Here is a 13,797-nt window from a genome sequence, read left to right as displayed (position 1 = left end):
GGCACGAGAGCATGGGCTGGGCACAGGGACCTGTCCAGGTGTAGCTCCTCCCTCCTCCCTGCTGGTCGGGTGCCCTGGCCTGGGCCCAACCTGTTGGCAGAGGGGGATTGCGCAACGGAGGTGAGAGGTGGCGGCGGCGGGCCTGGGGGACAGAGGCTTTATTGTGTGGGGCCCAGACCCGCCTGGGCAAAGGAAGGGGTCAGGCCTCAGGCAGGAAGGGGGTGCTCTGCAGGGGGCACCCAGCTGGCCTGGCGCTTGCCTTGCCTTCGGGCCTTCTCAGGGGACAGGGGCCAAGCAGGACGTTCCTGGGATTGACGCGGTGCTCAGGGCGGACCCAGCAGACTGAGAGGACAGAGCCCACCCAGGGTCGCAGGGCGTGGAGGGGCCCTCACCCACCCGCCTCCTGGGGATGAGCCGCCCGTGTCTGCAGGTTCCTCAACCCTGCTCCTGAGGATTCCGATCATTCCTGGCTGCTGAGGCAGCCCCACCGCCCCCAGCCCGGTCACCATGGAGAGGGCACGCAGGGCTGTTTTTCTTACTAAGGGGCCAGAGGGGCAGCCCCTGGCACTCTTCTGTCATGTCCAAAACTCTGAGTTCAGCTACCCCCATCTCCTGCTCTCTAGGAAAGCACCTCGCTTCCATGGTAAGTCCTTCCTGGTATCAGACCACAATCCCTTCTGCTTGAGTTACAGTTCTACCTCCAAAGGGAGCGACTTCCACTTATCAAAATCCAAGGAGGACAACCTCATGCTCATTGTCCTTGGGCCTGCCTGCTCCCTGCTGCAAGCCCCAGCCCTGCGTTACGGTCTGCTCCAGGTGCAAATGAGCCGGCTCCTCCCTCCCACAGTCTGCCGGCCGGGAGGGCACAGCCAGCGGGGCGGTACAAAAGGCAGTCCCGCCCCGTGCTCCTCACTTGACTTTGTGTCCGGCAGCGGGGAGCCAGGAGGCGGAGGGCAGCCGGGGCCCAGCCCACACCCCTCACCAGGTAGGGCGCTCCCCTGCTCAGAGGCGGAGGGTGTAGACAGACACGGAGCAGAGGGGGACGGGGCAGGCGGAGGCCAGGGCTGAGCAGAGCACAGTGCGGAGGGACAGAGGGACCCCCAGAGGAAGGAAGAGGAGGGCACCCCAGGGCGAGTCGGGGCGGCCGGGCGGGTTAGGACGGCTCGAGTCAGGACCCAGGTCAGGGTCGGGGGCAGAGGGACCTTGGCGTGCAGGACGAGGGCTGGGTGGGGGCCCCCAGAATGCCACCACCCGTGTCCTTGTCCTTGAAGGCAGGGGCTCCGTTCTGTGCCCAGGTTCCTCCCTGCCGGAGGCCAGGTCACCAAGCCTGTGGCTCCGTGCCGTGTCCTGCCCGGGACTGAGCAGGCAGGGGCCCCGCCTGGCTGCACCTCTTGGGCCCTCAGCTGTGGGAAGTGGGGAGGCTCCGCGCCCACCGCCTCTGACCCCGAGCTCTGCCCTCCCCGGGCCCAGGAGGCACCATGTGGCGCTGTCCCCCGGGGCTGCTGCTGTTGCTGCTGCTGGCTGGCCAGGGAGCCCTGGGTGACCGGCGGGGTCGCTGGCGCCGGGAGCTGGCACCAGGACTGCACCTGCGGGGCATCCGGGACGCGGGTGGCCGGTACTGCCAGGAGCAGGACATGTGCTGCCGTGGTCGCGCTGACGACTGTGCCCTCCCCTACCTGGGTGCCACCTGCTACTGTGACCTCTTCTGCAACCGCACCGTCTCCGACTGCTGCCCGGACTTCTGGGACTTCTGCCTGGGCGTGCCGCCCCCCTTCCCTCCCATCCGAGGTGGGCACCAAGGCGGCCAAGAGGGCGGACACCTGTCGGCCCCAGGCTTTGCAGAATCTGGGAAAGAGACCCCAGCTCACTCCCTGCCCCTCAGGGAAGTCCCTCCTGTGGTCTAACGTGATTCTCTCCAGTAAGACTGAAAGAGAGAAGATACTAGCTGGGATTCTAAGCTGCCCCAGGGGAAGGGCTGACGCCTCCCGCCCTTTCTCCCAGTCCTGTCCGGAGGGGGAAGGTGTCGGCCGCCGCTGACTCACGGCTGGGCTGATAGAGCACGCGGGTTGGCCAGGGTCATCTCAGCCACTCTCCGCTTCCGCTCAGGATTCCATGCCCCTGAGATAGGCCATACCTGGGAGGTGGGTCGGACTTTTCCTGCCCCCGCCCTTCCCCACGCCCTTTTCCATGCACTGGCCCTTGGGAGAAGCGCTGGGATTCCTTCCCACAGTCCTGGAGGGCTCTGAGCAGGGAGACTGCACACCTGAGTTGCCATTCCAAAGTGCTGTGTTATCTTAAGGGCGTCTCTTACCTTCTCTGGGCCTCGCCATTCCCACCCCGCTTCCATGCCCCAACTTATTTAAATGGCAAAGGATCCCAGGAACGCTGTGGCTGGCCTCCAAGTGAAGCAAGAGGATTCGCGGTGGAGTCATTGAATAACTTCCCACGTAGATGCTGGTGTTCAACCCCGCGGGAGATGTCTTCCCCCACCCCCAGGGCACTGGGGTTTGAACCCAGGGGTGCTTTGCTACTGTGCTAAATCCCCAGTCTTTCTTTAAATTTTAATTTTGAGACAGGGTCTCACTAAGTTGCCCAGGCTGGCCTCGAACTTGCCATCCTCCTGCCTCAGCCTCCTGAGTTGCTGGGATTACAGGTGTGCACCACCGCACCCGGCAGGGGATGTCTTAGTTATAGTTGGGCTTTAGCTTCCGCGACAGTTGGGGTTGGTGTGTGCGTATGGGAGAGATGACCTGGGGAGGGTCTAGGGCACCTGACCCTCTGAGGACGGGGCCATGTCGGCCATTCTCTGGCCTGGGGCCACTTCCCTTCTCTCCTCCCTCCAGGATGCATGCATGGGGGGCGCATCTATCCAGTCTTTGGAACCTACTGGGACAACTGCAACCGCTGGTGAGTGTTGGGGCCTGTCGGGGTTTGGCTTGTGCGCCTCATGGCCAACAGACTTGGTCAAACCTTACATCCCTGCCCCGTGTACTGGGGACAAGTCCTTTCCCCTCTCAGCCTCAGTCCTCATCTGCGACATGGGCATTTCAGCAATGACGGTCCCTGCCAACTGTTACAGTGGCATCCCAACACATGCCTAGGAGCGGGCGGCCGTGGTTGCCTGGCCCAGGTGCATCCCAGCTGGGAGTCTTCCCCGCCCCTCCTGGCTTGGGCTGGGCCACTGCCCCTCCCCACTGCTCTTGCTGTCACGGGAGAGCCGAGAAGGGGACGCCAGGAAGGAAACCTCTGCAGCATCCGCTGCCCTGGGCCGGCCGAGGGTCAGGGATGGCCGAGCTGGCAGCCGCCGGAGCAGGCCTTCCCTGGAACTCGGCCCCGCCTCCCTCCAGCCCTCCCACCCCGGGCAGGAGGAGGAAGGGGTCGCGGTGCCTGTACTCAGTCCGAGGCGGGAAGTGGGAAGGGTCGGTGGGAAGCCCAAGGCCACCCCGGAGAGAGGGACTTGGAGGAGGCCGTCCACCGCTCCGCCCGGTCTGAGAGGCCCCAGGGAGAAGGAAACTTTTTGGAATGCATTGCGCATAAGCTGTTTCCATTGCCTCACGGGGTGAGGGGTGCCTGGGTCACAGGGGCAGCGGGGACTCTGGGTGCCCCAGAAGGGCGGGGCAGGCCTGCAGGAGAGGGGAGACCTGAGGGGTTAACGCTCCCTTCCTGTCCCAGGTCCCCTCTGGAATGTGGGACCTGCTGCCTGCCATCAGCCCTGTCTAGACCTGCTTGGGCAGCCCTGGGGCACGGGGGTGGGGACAGGAAGGTCCTGACCGACCCCTGCCCGCCCTCGGGAGCTCCGGGCGGCTCCGTTCCCAGCACCTCACACCTGGCAGTGGGTGCCCTCCAGGCTGTGTGCACCCTCAGGGAAGCTTCCAGAGGGTCCTGCGGCTGCTGCCCGCTGTGCAGAGGGGAAAGAAGGACAAGGGCCTCCCTGCCCCCACAGCCCTCCCTGAGCGCCACCCACTCCGCTCTGGCCTGGAGAGCCAGCCATACTGGGGCTTGGCTCCCCTTGAGGCTCCTTATAAGGTGACATTGGAGGCGGGTGCCTCGGGCTGGCCTGGAAGGAAGCAGTTTAGCATCTTGTAATCGCAGAGTTATGAGCTCGTAAAAGCATCCTAGAATGCACAGAATCCAACCCTCAGTCGACACCTAGTTATTAAAGACCTGCTGCCCCACAGGCACCACGCCGGGCCCAGAGGGTGCAGCTGGAGGTGGCAGACACAGTCCTTGTCACACAGGACTTCCAGGCTAATGGTGAAGGACATTAGAAACAAAACAAAAAAACCATAAATACATCCTGACGAGCTGTTCTAGGTGTTATGGGAAGACAGAATAATGGAGGTCCTACTTTAGAGTCAAGAGGGTCCAAGGGAAGAAGGTAGGCCGCTGTCAGGAAGGGACATTTCTGCTGACATCGAGTAGTGGGTAGAAGACAGGGCAGCAGCCCTGGCCCAGGTAGGAAGGCGGAGGTGGACGAGGCTCCAGGAGGTGGGCCATGGCCCGTGGGTCTCATGAGCTGGGCCGCGGATCCTGAGGTCCTGAGCGTCACAGGAAGCCTTCTGGAGAACACAGTCGACTTACATTGCTCATAGGTCTCTGACTTTAGAGCAGGCGGGAAATGCATTGTGGGTGGGGGGATCAGAGAAAGGCAGAGGCTTGGTCAGGAAGCCGTTGTCCAGGCCCAGGTGAGAGGTGAGGAGGGACCGGAGCCGGGAGGCAGCAGTGGAGGGGCAAGGGTCAGCTGGGTTCCTGAAGTGCCATCCCCAGAGCCTGCTGATGGGGGACTTGTGGGGGACACTGCTGACCCTGCAGCATTTGGATCTGAGCAGCTGAGTGCTGCGTTCTGAGCGGAGGATGCTGGGGAGGAGCAGCCGGGGAAGGCCATTTGGCTATTTTAAATCTGAGCTGCCTTTACTCATCCAGAGGTGTCAGGAGGTCAGCTGGATGTGAGTCTGAAGCCCAGGGGAAGGGGGGCCTGGGGTTCCTGTGAGAACAATGATAGTCCAGAACAATTCTGAGCGCTCAGCCAGCCGGCCTGGTGCTAAGTGCTTTACAGCCGTCACTTAATCCCTGGAAAGTGGTACTATTATTATCCTCCTTTACAGCTGAGGACCCTGAGGGAGAGGGTTTAAATAACTTTCCCAAGTTCACATGTGGAGGCGACTAGGATTGGAACCCGGGATTTGAACTCCAGAATCTGGGCTCTCAGCCAGCGCACTGTATGGCCAACGCCTCTCACTCCCTCAACAGATATTTATGGGGTGCCTGCTATGGGCTGGGTTTTATCTTCTGAGTCCCCAAAGATGCCAACCAATACCTGCCCTCAAGGGACTTAGGAAATGGGTACAAACCATGTCAACTGTAGGGTGTCAGGTCCTGGTGACCTGCCAAGGTAAACAGTGAGACAGGGAAATGGGACAGGAAGTAGGGAGGGTGCCGGATTGTAAGATAGGGTGGCCAGAGGAGGTTTCCCTGGGAAGGAGACATTTGACTGAAGACTTGGGAGAAATAAGAGCAGGCCATGGGGATGTGGGAGGAAGGCCGCTCAAAGGCCCTGGGGCAGGAACGGGGCTGGTACGGAACTCAGCCTAGCTGGAGCCTTGGAGTCAGAACTGGAGGGAGGGGGTCAAAGTGGGGAAAGAGGACAGACCATGCACCGCTTGTTGTCACCTGAGGACTTTGGCTCGTATTCTGGGATGTGAAGCCAGTGGAGGTTTTGGGCAGAGGAACGGCCTGACTTCAGTTTAGCAGATGACTCTGGCGGCTGTGTTAAAAATATCCTGGGGGATGTGGGGTGATGCGGATGGGCTGAGGGACAGCGGGCCAAGGGACAGGGGAGAGGCCGTGGCTGCAGGGGAGAGTGGTTTGGATTCCGGGGTGAGTTTAAGGCAGACCCGGCAGGATTTGCCTATGGTGGGATCAGCAAGTGGGAGAATGTCAAGGGCGACTCCCAGGCTTGGGCCTGAGTTCCAGGGAGGCTGGAGCTGGCGTTTTATGAGATCGGGAAGTGGGGGGACCAGGCTTTGGGCTGGGGTGTGCTAAGCCTGAACTGCTGTTAGGTGCCCACCGGGGGCTCAGGTGGCAGTGAGAGCCCAGACCCGGAGTTCAGGCAGGGAGCTGGGCAGTGGACATGAACTTGAGAACTGTGAGCTTGAAGTTGACATTTAAGGCCACCAGGCGGGTGGGAGCGTCTGAGGGTTCTCCCACGGTGGCCGGTACACAATCCCAGGCCCATGCTGACCTCGGGGGCCCCGTCCCCTCAGAGTCCCCAGCTCCCCACTCACTTCCCTTCTGTCCTTTCTTGCCAGCACCTGCCAGGAGAAGGGGCAGTGGGAGTGTGACCAGGAGCCATGCCTGGTGGACCTGGACATGATCAACGCCATCAACCGGGGCAACTACGGGTGAGGTACCGGTGCCCTGCCGAGACGCGCGTCGAGCCGGGCACGCGATGCTCATTTGGCCGGGATGCATTCCTCCCCCGACAGGGACGTAGCCCCAGGGCTCCCAGCCTCGGCAGGCCTGTGAGTCCCCCATCCCCTCTCCTTCAGGTGGCAGGCCGGGAACCACAGCGCCTTCTGGGGCATGACCCTGGATGAGGGCATTCGCTACCGCCTGGGCACCACCCGCCCGTCTTCCTCCGTCATGAATATGAATGAGATTTATGTAAGTCCATCCATGCCCGCACTGCCGCCATCCTCCTGTGGCTTAGGACCAGGGACGATGGTACCTGTGTCCTGCTCCTGCAAGGGCTCAGACCTGTTCCCTAGTATCAGGCTGTGTGTCCCCGAGTAGATCACTTCCCTCTCTGGGCCTTTGTTGCCTGCTTATAACAAAATGGGCCGCACGGGAGGCGCTGAGCTGTGTGGCCTCAGCATCAGTCCCTCCTGCCCCCTCAGCCTGGGAAAAATGCTGCTGGTCCCAGCAGAGCTGAGCCAGGACCCCAGCGGCCAGGAGGTCACCTTGGTATTTTAGGAAAGGAAGGACCAACACTCTTCCAGCTCTGGCCAGAGATCAGCATTTCTCGGAATAAATGCGGACTCAGCAGAGCCTCTAGGGAGGAGGGGGTGTCTCCCTTCCCACCAGTGGGACCCTCGGGGGGAGGAGAGATGGGAATCAGACCCGCGCGGTCACAGGGTGCGGAGGGGGAGCTTCGTGCAGCAGGACTGGGCTGGGACACATACTGAGGGTCTGTCCATCAGTGGCTGGCAGGGGAGAGACGGGGGCTGGTCCTTCCTGCAGAGAGACCTCAGCCCAAGCCTGGGTGGCCAGCCCTGGCCCTGCCTTACTTCTCTGGGCCTCTGGTTATTTTCTGCCTGGTGCTATTTGCCTTGGCAGCCTGCCTGGTCACGGGACGCCGCTGCTTCTTCCCTCCCCTGCCCTTTGGGGCTTAGAGGCCAAGGCCCTGCAGGAAGGAGGGTGTGGCAGATCCGAAGGGGGAGAAGGAAAAGGCAGAGGTTGGAAATGGAAAGCTGGGCGAGCAGGCGGGGCCACTTCCCTCTTCCTGGTCTCAGGGCCTCACTGTAAATCAGGACGGGCTACCCCTGCCCCCGGGAGTCACTCAGTGGCGCTTGGTTCTTCCACTCTCCTCGAGGCCGAGGCAGCTGGAGTCTCGCACCAAAGTGCGCCTGAGGGGCAGGTCACATGGGCAGGAGGCAGACGGGCTACCTTTGTCTTGCAGATGGTGCTAGACCCAGGGGAGGTGCTGCCCACGGCCTTCGAGGCCTCGGAGAAGTGGCCCAATCTGATCCACGAGCCGCTGGACCAGGGCAACTGTGCAGGCTCCTGGGCCTTCTCCACGGCAGGTGCGTCTGAGGGCAGGGCCGGCACGGCGGGGGCGCGAGCCAAGGCCTGGCCCTGATGGCCCCTCTGCCTCCCGCAGCCGTGGCATCTGATCGGGTCTCAATCCATTCTCTGGGACACATGACGCCAGTCTTGTCACCCCAGAACCTGCTGTCCTGTGACACCCACCACCAGCAAGGCTGCCGCGGTGGGCGTCTCGATGGCGCCTGGTGGTTCCTGCGACGTCGCGGGTATGCCGCAGGGGGCAGGCGGGGAGTGGGCAGGGTCTGGGCTGTGCTGCACCACGTCGCTGCCTTCTGCTGTCTCTCCAGGGTTGTGTCTGACAACTGCTATCCGTTCTCGGGCCGTGAGCGGGATGAGGCTGGCCCTGCACCCCCCTGTATGATGCACAGCCGGGCCATGGGTCGGGGTAAGCGCCAGGCCACTGCCCGCTGCCCCAATAGCCATGTCCATGCCAATGACATCTACCAGGTCACTCCTGCCTACCGCCTGGGCTCCAATGTAAGTCTGCACATGGGTGAGGGGTCAGAGGCAGGAGAGTTGGGGGGTGGCCAGAGGCCAGGGCCTCGCTCTTGATGGGTACCCTCCTGCCCATCCTCCTCCCTCCAGGAGCAGGAGATCATGAAGGAGCTGATGGAGAACGGCCCCGTCCAGGGTGAGTGTCCTCGTCTTGCTCTGGCTCCAGAAGCTGGTGTCTGCTTGAGGCTGGGTACGGTGGCCCAAGCAGTCTGTACAGCACTGAGCAGCATCCACAGTGAGGCCAGGGCACGAGGCACGTCCCCGCCTCACAGGCCGGCCCCGGAGAGTGTTGCGGGGCGAGGTCCTGGTGGCTGGGCACGCGGAACAGGCTCCGCATCACAGCCTGTGCTAAGGGCTAAGGGGGCCCTACCTTGATCTGCCCACAGCGCTCATGGAGGTTCACGAGGACTTCTTCCTGTACCAGGGTGGCATCTACAGCCACACGCCCGTGAGCCTGAGCAGGCCGGAGCGCTATCGCCGGCACGGCACCCACTCCGTCAAGATCACAGGGTGAGGTGCTGTGGGCCTGGGGAGACTGGGGGCAGCAGGGCTCGCGCTGGGGGCCTGCTTTGAATCTTGTGATCTCTACAAAGTCAGGACTGCTCCCCACACTTCAAAAGGAGGAAACTGAGGCTCAAGAAGAGGAGGAGCTTGCTCTGAGTCACACGGAGAGTCAGGAGTTTTTGAAGGGCTTCTGGAAACCATTCCTTCCTTACAGTGATAAAATAGCCCCAGGGATAAAATAACTGGCAAGGATTCAAGAGCTGCTCAGCCTCTCCACCTCAGCACCTGTCCCAGCTCTGGCAGACAGTCATCAGGGCAGGTCACTCCCCCGACCTCAGTTTCCCCCTCTGATACAATACGGGATGGTAGGATCCTGATTTTGTCAATGAAAAGCCCAACCAAAGACGTGTGCTGGGGGGAGTTGGGGCCTCTGAAGTACCAGCTCCCCAGGCCTTTTCCTTCAGTCTACCTACCCCTCCCTGGCTGCCCATGCAAGGGAGGAGAGGCAGATGTGTGAGGTCCCACAGAGCTGGCCCCATGAGGACCAGGTCCACCCTGTGCCCACACCTTTGGTGTCTTCCTCGTGCTGAGCTTGGGTACACAGACTTACAGAAGGGGCGAGTGAGGGGATGTGGAGAGGCACTGAGACTCCCCAAGTCATAACAGTGTGCCCAAGTTTCAAAAAGCAACAGGGGCCCCAAGGGGGGGACCCCAAGGGTTCCCGCCCCTGAGAGCCAATGGAATCAGCGCCCTTTCCCCTCCCGTTCTGCCAGGTGGGGAGAGGAGACGCAGCCCGATGGGAAGACGCTTAAGTACTGGGTGAGTCCCGCCGGGAGCCCCCGTGCTGCCTCTTTCCGCTGCCCCCTCCCCGCTCTCCGCTCTCCGCACACCCCTCCTCACTGCCCCTTTTCGTTCCCAGACCGCGGCCAACTCCTGGGGCCCATCCTGGGGTGAGCGGGGCCACTTTCGAATCGTGCGTGGTGCTAACGAGTGCGACATCGAGAGCTTCGTGCTGGGCGTCTGGGGCCGCGTGGGCATGGAGGACATGGGTCATCACTGAAGTCGCGGGCACTAGGCCAGGCCCGGCCCAGGGTCCCAATGGGGCGACCGGCGGAAGAGCCCCCAGCCCGCCGGACGGAGCAGCCCCTGGTGCAGGCGGCGCCTGGTGCTAATCCCCGCGCAGAGCCGGATCCGCTGACGCAGCGCCCGGCCTGGGAGCCCGGGCAGGCGAGGCTGGCGGAGCCCCCAGACCTCCCAGCGGGGATGAGGCAGGGCCTGGCTAGGCAGGAGGGGGCCTGTAGATCCTGGCACTCCAGCCAAGACCATGGAAGCCAGGACGCCCCCAATCTCCAGCCCCCCTACCCGCCCCACTCCTGTATTCTTGTTTTTCAAAGATATTTATTTTTCTTTTCACTGTTCTAAAATAAAACTAAAGTACAGATAACTACAGTATCTTGGGTCCTGCAGGGGTGGAAAACCTGGCCAGAGCTGGGATGGGACTTAGCTAGAAGGCAGAAAGGACTGGCTGAGCCATTGCTGGTTGGTAGGGGTGGGTAGCCGCCATTCAGTCCTAATTGTCAGCGCCCTGGGCAGTGACCCACTAGGAGGCGGGACAGGGATGGCATGGCCTTTGGCCCCCAGGAAAATGCCGACCGTGGGAACCACCTTTCAGACGCTGACTCAGCCCTGCCTGTAGGGGCAGCCAGCCCACCAATCAGCAGAGCTGGCTCCAGGGCCCAGCAGGCAAGGGGGGCTCGCCCCACAGTGCTGGGACCTCTGTCTCTGCAGATCATCCTCTCCAAGCCACCGAGACGGGCCCCTGCCTTCCCTCCTCCTGGGTCAAGCTGGGCCTGCCTAGGCACCCTCTTAGCATCCCGCCTCCCCCGGCTCCCAGTGCCAGCAAAATACACCCAGGCCTCAGCCTGGCTCTCAAGACCTGCCAACCAGAATGCCCCCCCCCCCCCCCAGTGTCTTCGCCCTGTGCCCGGGCAGCTCCAGCGTCACCACTGCTCCTCAGAACACACACAGACCACCAGGCACGTGCATGCTGTTCCCCAGGCCAGATGCCCTTCCGCTACCCACCCAGACCCACTCCTACTCCAAAGGAATTCCAGGGTTCCCTCACTCAAGCAGTCCCCAAGGGTGGTACTGTCCCCAGGAGGGCCATCATAGAGGCCACCTGCTGTACATGCTCCCCAAACCACCCCAAATCCACCGGCTCGAGTTGGACACTCCCTCCTGTGACAGCGCACGCTGCCCTCGAATTCACGTTCCACTCCTCTAGCGTCCACCTGTGTCCCCACTGTGCCGAAGCTGCCCTGGGATACAGGGGCATTTCAGTTTGTGGAGTGACAGTGACTGTGACCGGTTCTTTACCTCCGCGTGCTTCCCGCCCGGGACTGCGGCAGCCCGGGCCCTTCCTTCCCTGGAGCCCAGGACGCCGTGCCTGGGGCCGCGGGTGGGGCGTCCCTGAGTGCAGGACGGAGAGGCGGGGGTGGCCGCGTCACCGCGCCACTGCGGCAGGTGGCCGGAGGTCCTCCTCCAGCGAGCGCCGGCAGCCCCTCCGCGTCCCCCAGGCCGGCGGGCATCACCTGAAAGGAATGCGGGGCGCCCGATAAGCGGCCGCCTTTGTCTTGCTTCCTGTGGGCCAGGACGTCCCGAGCCCGGCGCCTGCGGCCCGCCCACCGTCCCGAGGAGCCAGGGCCGCCGGCCTTGGGCGGCGCCGCTGCGGGGCCCCACGAGGGCCGCCCCCAGGCGGCTTGGGCCCGGGACGCGCCCCTGGAAAAATCCCGCTCGGGGCCGCGGGGCCGGCTGGAATTTTCTACCCGGACCTGGGGCGGAAGCCGGAGGGAGCGGGCGGAGGGTCCGGGGCGGCGCCGGCCTCGCCTCGCCCGGCCTCGCCTCGCCTCGCCCGGCCCGCGCCTCTCCTTTCCCGGAGCGCGGGGACCGCGGAGGCCTTGGCAGGTGCCGCGCGTCCTCTGCCCGCCACGCCGGTGCTCAGAGGCTGCTGATGGATCTGCTGGTGTGATGAGTGAGGCAAACCTCAGGCGTCCCCAGCCGCATTACTGCCCTCGGGTCTGCCAGTAAGGAAAGCCTGGCTCTCTGGCCTCCTGCTGTGTGTCCTGGGGCGAATCCCTTGCGTTCTCTGGGCCCAGGGCACGGTCCCTAGACCGTGTTTGAATCTCTGCTGTTAGATCCACACCGACTCTGGAATATCGGATTGGTTTGTGCGTAGTTGGTGGGGTGACTGTATTTTCCCACCTCCTGGGGATTAATTGAGACGAAGCAGGTTAAGCATTTAGCTCTGTGCTTGGAACTTTTCCAGGCTCAATAAGTAGTAATAGCTCTGATCATTTTAAGGAATTGGACTTGATCAGATAAGTTTTTCTAATGAGCTAAACATTTACTAAGAGCTTGACAACAGGTTTCTACCAACATATTGTTTTGAGTACTTTATGCATATAGTCTTGTTTAAGTCTTGAAATTTTTCTTTATTAGGAACAGAAGTTAAGTGGTTGAGAGCAGGACACAAACCCAGGTCACCTAAATCCTCAAAGTCATGAGCTCTGTACTAATGGTAGGAGTTAAGATTGGTAATGATAGTCCCTCCCCAAGACCTTTCCCTGCCTGACAAACTCTTATTCATCCTTCAAACCCCAGCTCAAATGTTCCACCTCTGGAAACCTTTTCTTGGCACCCATCTTCTTGACCTCCAGGGACCCTGGCATACGTTCCTAGCACAGAGGGAGTGCCTGTTAAAAATTTCTCCTGGAGCCAGGCAAGGTGGCACACACCTGAAATCCCAGTAGCTCAGGAGGCTGAGGCAGGGGGATCCGAGTTGAAAGCCAGCCTCAGAATTTAGGCAGGCCCTAAGCCACTTAGCAAGACTCCGTCTCAAAATAATTTATTTTTAAAAAGGCCTGGGGATGTGGCTCAGTGGTTAAGCACCCCTGGGTTCCATCCACAATACCCTCCGCTCCCTAAAAAATTCTCCTACAAAAGGATGGGCAGATCTTTTAATTTCTCCTGAGCCTCAACCTTTCCGAGCTACCAAATATTCCATTTGGGCACCAGTTCTGGTCTCCTATGAGGCACCTGACTTTATTTTCCCAGAGGCTGGAAGTTACCTCACGAGCGCTGACGCTTCACAGCCTCCTGATATCTTGCCAAACCCCATCTCTGCTTGGCGCCCATTAAGGGAAAGGAATTCGTGCCCACTGAGCCTGCAGTAGGCCAGGCCATGGGCCAAGTGCTCCACACACGTCAGCTCACTCCCATTTACCCACTCTCCTGTGGGGAAGTGCGTCCCTGGAAACCCAGTGCCACCAGCAAGGTGACTCGGAGAGTCCAGGAGGGGTGAACTTCCAAATGATGGGCTGGTGGGTCCAGGCCAGCTGGGACCAGGGTGCCCAGTACTGCCAGGGCGTAGTCTCTCTGCCTCTGTCTCTCCCTCCTTCTCCCTCTCTCTCTAGATTGGTCTGCCCTGAGGAAAGGCACGTGGCCAAAGACGACTGAGCCTCAGCCCACAGCCATTTTCTGGGGTGTCTACAGATTAATGTGGCCCTAGTCAGTGTCCACCTGTTGGCCAGTCACTGTGGCCAAGGTCAGGATCACGGAAGTTATGGTAACCCTTGCGGAATCCTCCTGGGGGAAGGAGGAACCCTGCCAGGTGAGGAGATGGAGGCTCAGCTGTGACTGGCCAGGTCACACAGCCCATGAGTGGTAGAGCCAGACACAGACAGAGACCAGACTGCCTTCGCCTGACCTTGAAGAGCAGTCCAGAGGGAAGCACAGGTGACAGCTTCCTCCCCGGCTTCTCCCACAGAACTCTCCCCTGGGCCCTGGGAGACACCTTCTCTAGAATCCCACTCGCTGTGAAGACGTGGTAGCTCTGCCTCCGATGGCCATGGCAGTCTCTTTCCAAGGGGACACAGGCCACATCCTAGGGGACATTCAGGAGGCATCCTGCCTCGT

At 61.5% G+C, this 13,797-nt stretch overlaps 1 protein-coding gene across 2 annotated transcripts; it reads left to right on the top strand.

The window, feature by feature from the left end:
* The first annotated feature begins 865 nt into the window (after window positions 1–865).
* Window positions 866–10,263, top strand: Tinagl1 (tubulointerstitial nephritis antigen like 1). 2 transcript variants are annotated; one of them, XM_047527695.1, is made up of 12 exons: window positions 866–985; window positions 1,471–1,788; window positions 2,844–2,907; window positions 6,309–6,401; window positions 6,549–6,663; window positions 7,679–7,802; window positions 7,880–8,030; window positions 8,112–8,301; window positions 8,410–8,455; window positions 8,706–8,829; window positions 9,597–9,642; window positions 9,743–10,263. In XM_047527695.1, exons 2-12 carry the CDS (start codon window positions 1,479–1,481, stop codon window positions 9,881–9,883), a joined length of 1,404 nt encoding a protein of 467 aa, XP_047383651.1. In that variant the 5' UTR covers window positions 866–985; window positions 1,471–1,478; the 3' UTR covers window positions 9,884–10,263. The 2 variants fall into 2 exon arrangements, with proteins under 2 accessions (XP_047383651.1, XP_047383652.1); XM_047527696.1 differs by lacking the exon at window positions 866–985 and adding an exon at window positions 1,035–1,179.
* The last annotated feature ends 3,534 nt before the right edge of the window (window positions 10,264–13,797 follow it).

Source organism: Sciurus carolinensis, chromosome 1, assembly GCF_902686445.1.
Source record: "Sciurus carolinensis chromosome 1, mSciCar1.2, whole genome shotgun sequence".
NCBI lineage: Eukaryota > Metazoa > Chordata > Mammalia > Rodentia > Sciuridae > Sciurus > Sciurus carolinensis.
This window is presented reverse-complemented; position numbering and strand designations above follow the sequence as displayed.

What these genes read in the sequence shown, in the direction of transcription:
- Tinagl1 (XM_047527695.1), top strand. Translation starts at nt 1,479, where the DNA reads ATGTGGCGCTGTCCCCCGGGGCTGCTGCTGTTGCTGCTGCTGGCTGGC. An exon ending in ATCAACCGGGGCAACTACGG is followed by an intron (nt 6,402 to 6,548) that starts GTGAGGTACCGG and finishes CCTCTCCTTCAG; the next exon opens with GTGGCAGGCCGGGAACCACA. An exon ending in TGGTTCCTGCGACGTCGCGG is followed by an intron (nt 8,031 to 8,111) that starts GTATGCCGCAGG and finishes CTGTCTCTCCAG; the next exon opens with GGTTGTGTCTGACAACTGCT.